Below are 2,010 nucleotides of genomic sequence, written 5' to 3'. Positions count from 1 at the left end.
GGTGGTGATGAATGGAAACGTGGAGAAGGAGTCAAGGAAAGAAGCATTAAACAAACTTTGCTTCCAATGTAAAGCGACGTTAATTTAACCTAGAAACTGACTTGTGACTGTCATGCATCAGCCTTTCATCACCTGAGTCTTTGTTCCAAACTGAAGAGTTGATTGGACTCAGTCTGATCAGCTGTTCAAGAAACTAAAACATTCAGATTAAAGGTCTGAGGCTCAGAGTTCACTGTGTTTCTGCTGCATTTTATCGAAATCATAAACTCAGGAATGTAATTTTGGATTTGAGAGGTAAAATAGCTCTTTCCAGAGCCTGGATAGCTCAGTCGGTAGAGCATCAGACTTTTAATCTGAGGGTCCAGGGTTCAAGTCCCTGTTCAGGCTACGAGAGTTTTAACATGCTTCAATCATCTATGGACAAAAATGTTCAATCAAGAGCTGTTGCAGAATTCAAATCAACAAATCCACAAGATTTGATTCACAGCTCTGTTCACAACTCTATTCGTACATTCTGAAATACAAGAGAACTACAGTGTAAATGATTAGAATAATAATATTATGATAATAATAATGGCTGATATGGCTTTAAGCTCTGAGACGAGGATGCCTCATGAACACTAATTAGAAACTCGTCTCTTGATATTTATTACAGAGAATATATTCAATATCAGATGTGAATTTACCTCCTGAGTATCATCTTGAAACATATGAAGTTCATACCAGAACCATGTCTAACTTGTTTAGTAGATCACCTGAACCTTTATATGAAAAGTCTGATGCTCACAGTTTAATGCTTTGCTGCTGTAAATACAAGCATGTTGTCGTGTAACATCAGACTTTTAATCTGAGGATCCAGATACATGAGTATAAAAGCAGTCAATCAACATTCAACAAACGACCTGTCATTGATGCTCTGTCCATACTGGATTTGCATCTTTACATCTTAAGTGTGTCTGCTCCCTCCAGGCCCATCCTAAAGACACGTACCTGTCGCCTGACGACCTGAGAGCCCGCCCCCCCATCCTCTGCAGCCCCCAGTACTCGTCCCGTCGGGAGGTCGTCCTTCGCGGCTCGCTGCCGCCCGGCCGCTACATCATCATCCCGTCCACGGCAGAGCCCAACCAGCAGGGGGACTTCCTCCTCCGGGTGCTGACCGAGCAGGGCAACGCCGCCACGTGAGTCGTTCGTTCTCTCACTCAGGCTGTGTAGCGGCGTCACCTAAATCAGTATCATAGAATCCACAACACAGCAGGTCATTAGAGGTGACTGTTAATAAATTAGAGAAATGAGCCTGACATGTGCATCCTCTTATATGTTCTTTCTTTCTTTTTTTTTGGATTGACAGATAGATTCTGATCATTTTGCAGGATCATTTGGTCACTTGATGCTGACTTTGTTTGCCAAGCCACAGCATATTAGCTGTTAGTTTTCTCCTTGTGAGCTACAGTTAAATGCAAGCACTTGAGTTTTATTTATGTTGATCTCATATCCAGATAATTCACCAAATGATTCTAAGAAATGTTCATATTCTCTCTCCAGGCCAGCTCAGAAACCAGCTCCACAAGAAATATCTTCAGCATCAGAGGTAGGCAACAGTTATATCAGTTATTAGTGAAATAAACGATTAAAATATGTGAAAAATGAAGTGGATTAGACTGTGAAGCTTATGAATGTTGAAGAAGTGGCATTACAAGTACACACACTAAAGAAATGTTCAGTCTTGTACAATTTGCAGCTGTAATTTTCATTTTAGATGAATATATTTTGCTGTTTTACCATCAGTCCTCTCTCAATAACACATAATGACAAATTACATGTTTGTTTTTTTTAGAATTTTTTGTGAATTCATCAAAAATGAAAACTGAAACTTCTAATTTATAAAAGCATTCCAACCCTTATTTGAACTATTCTGTGGGGTGAGTTGTCCTGAAGGCATGATGCTGCCACCACCGTGCTCCATTGTGAGGATGGTGGTGAGTGTTAGACAAAGTCCTGCAGAAATAACTC

The 2,010-nt window shown here is 40.2% G+C and overlaps 1 protein-coding gene and 1 non-coding gene across 2 annotated transcripts in view; both read left to right on the top strand.

Annotated features, from left to right (window-relative positions):
* Positions 1 to 2,010, top strand: part of LOC103358183 (calpain-9) — a 34,646-nt gene that overhangs the window by 18,550 nt on the left and 14,086 nt on the right. The window contains exons 11-12 of the mRNA XM_008283057.1: positions 970 to 1,178; positions 1,543 to 1,588. Coding sequence (XP_008281279.1) covers positions 970 to 1,178; positions 1,543 to 1,588 — 255 coding nt within the window. The remainder of the gene's footprint in view (positions 1 to 969; positions 1,179 to 1,542; positions 1,589 to 2,010) is intronic.
* On the top strand, positions 315 to 387 carry trnak-uuu (transfer RNA lysine (anticodon UUU)). Its single transcript has one exon. It is a non-coding gene; the product is annotated as a tRNA-Lys (tRNA).

Source organism: Stegastes partitus, unplaced genomic scaffold, assembly GCF_000690725.1.
Source record: "Stegastes partitus isolate 25-593 unplaced genomic scaffold, Stegastes_partitus-1.0.2 Scaffold296, whole genome shotgun sequence".
Taxonomy (NCBI): Eukaryota; Metazoa; Chordata; class Actinopteri; family Pomacentridae; genus Stegastes; species Stegastes partitus.
Note: the sequence above shows the minus strand (reverse complement) of the source record. Positions and strands in the feature narration are given on the sequence as shown.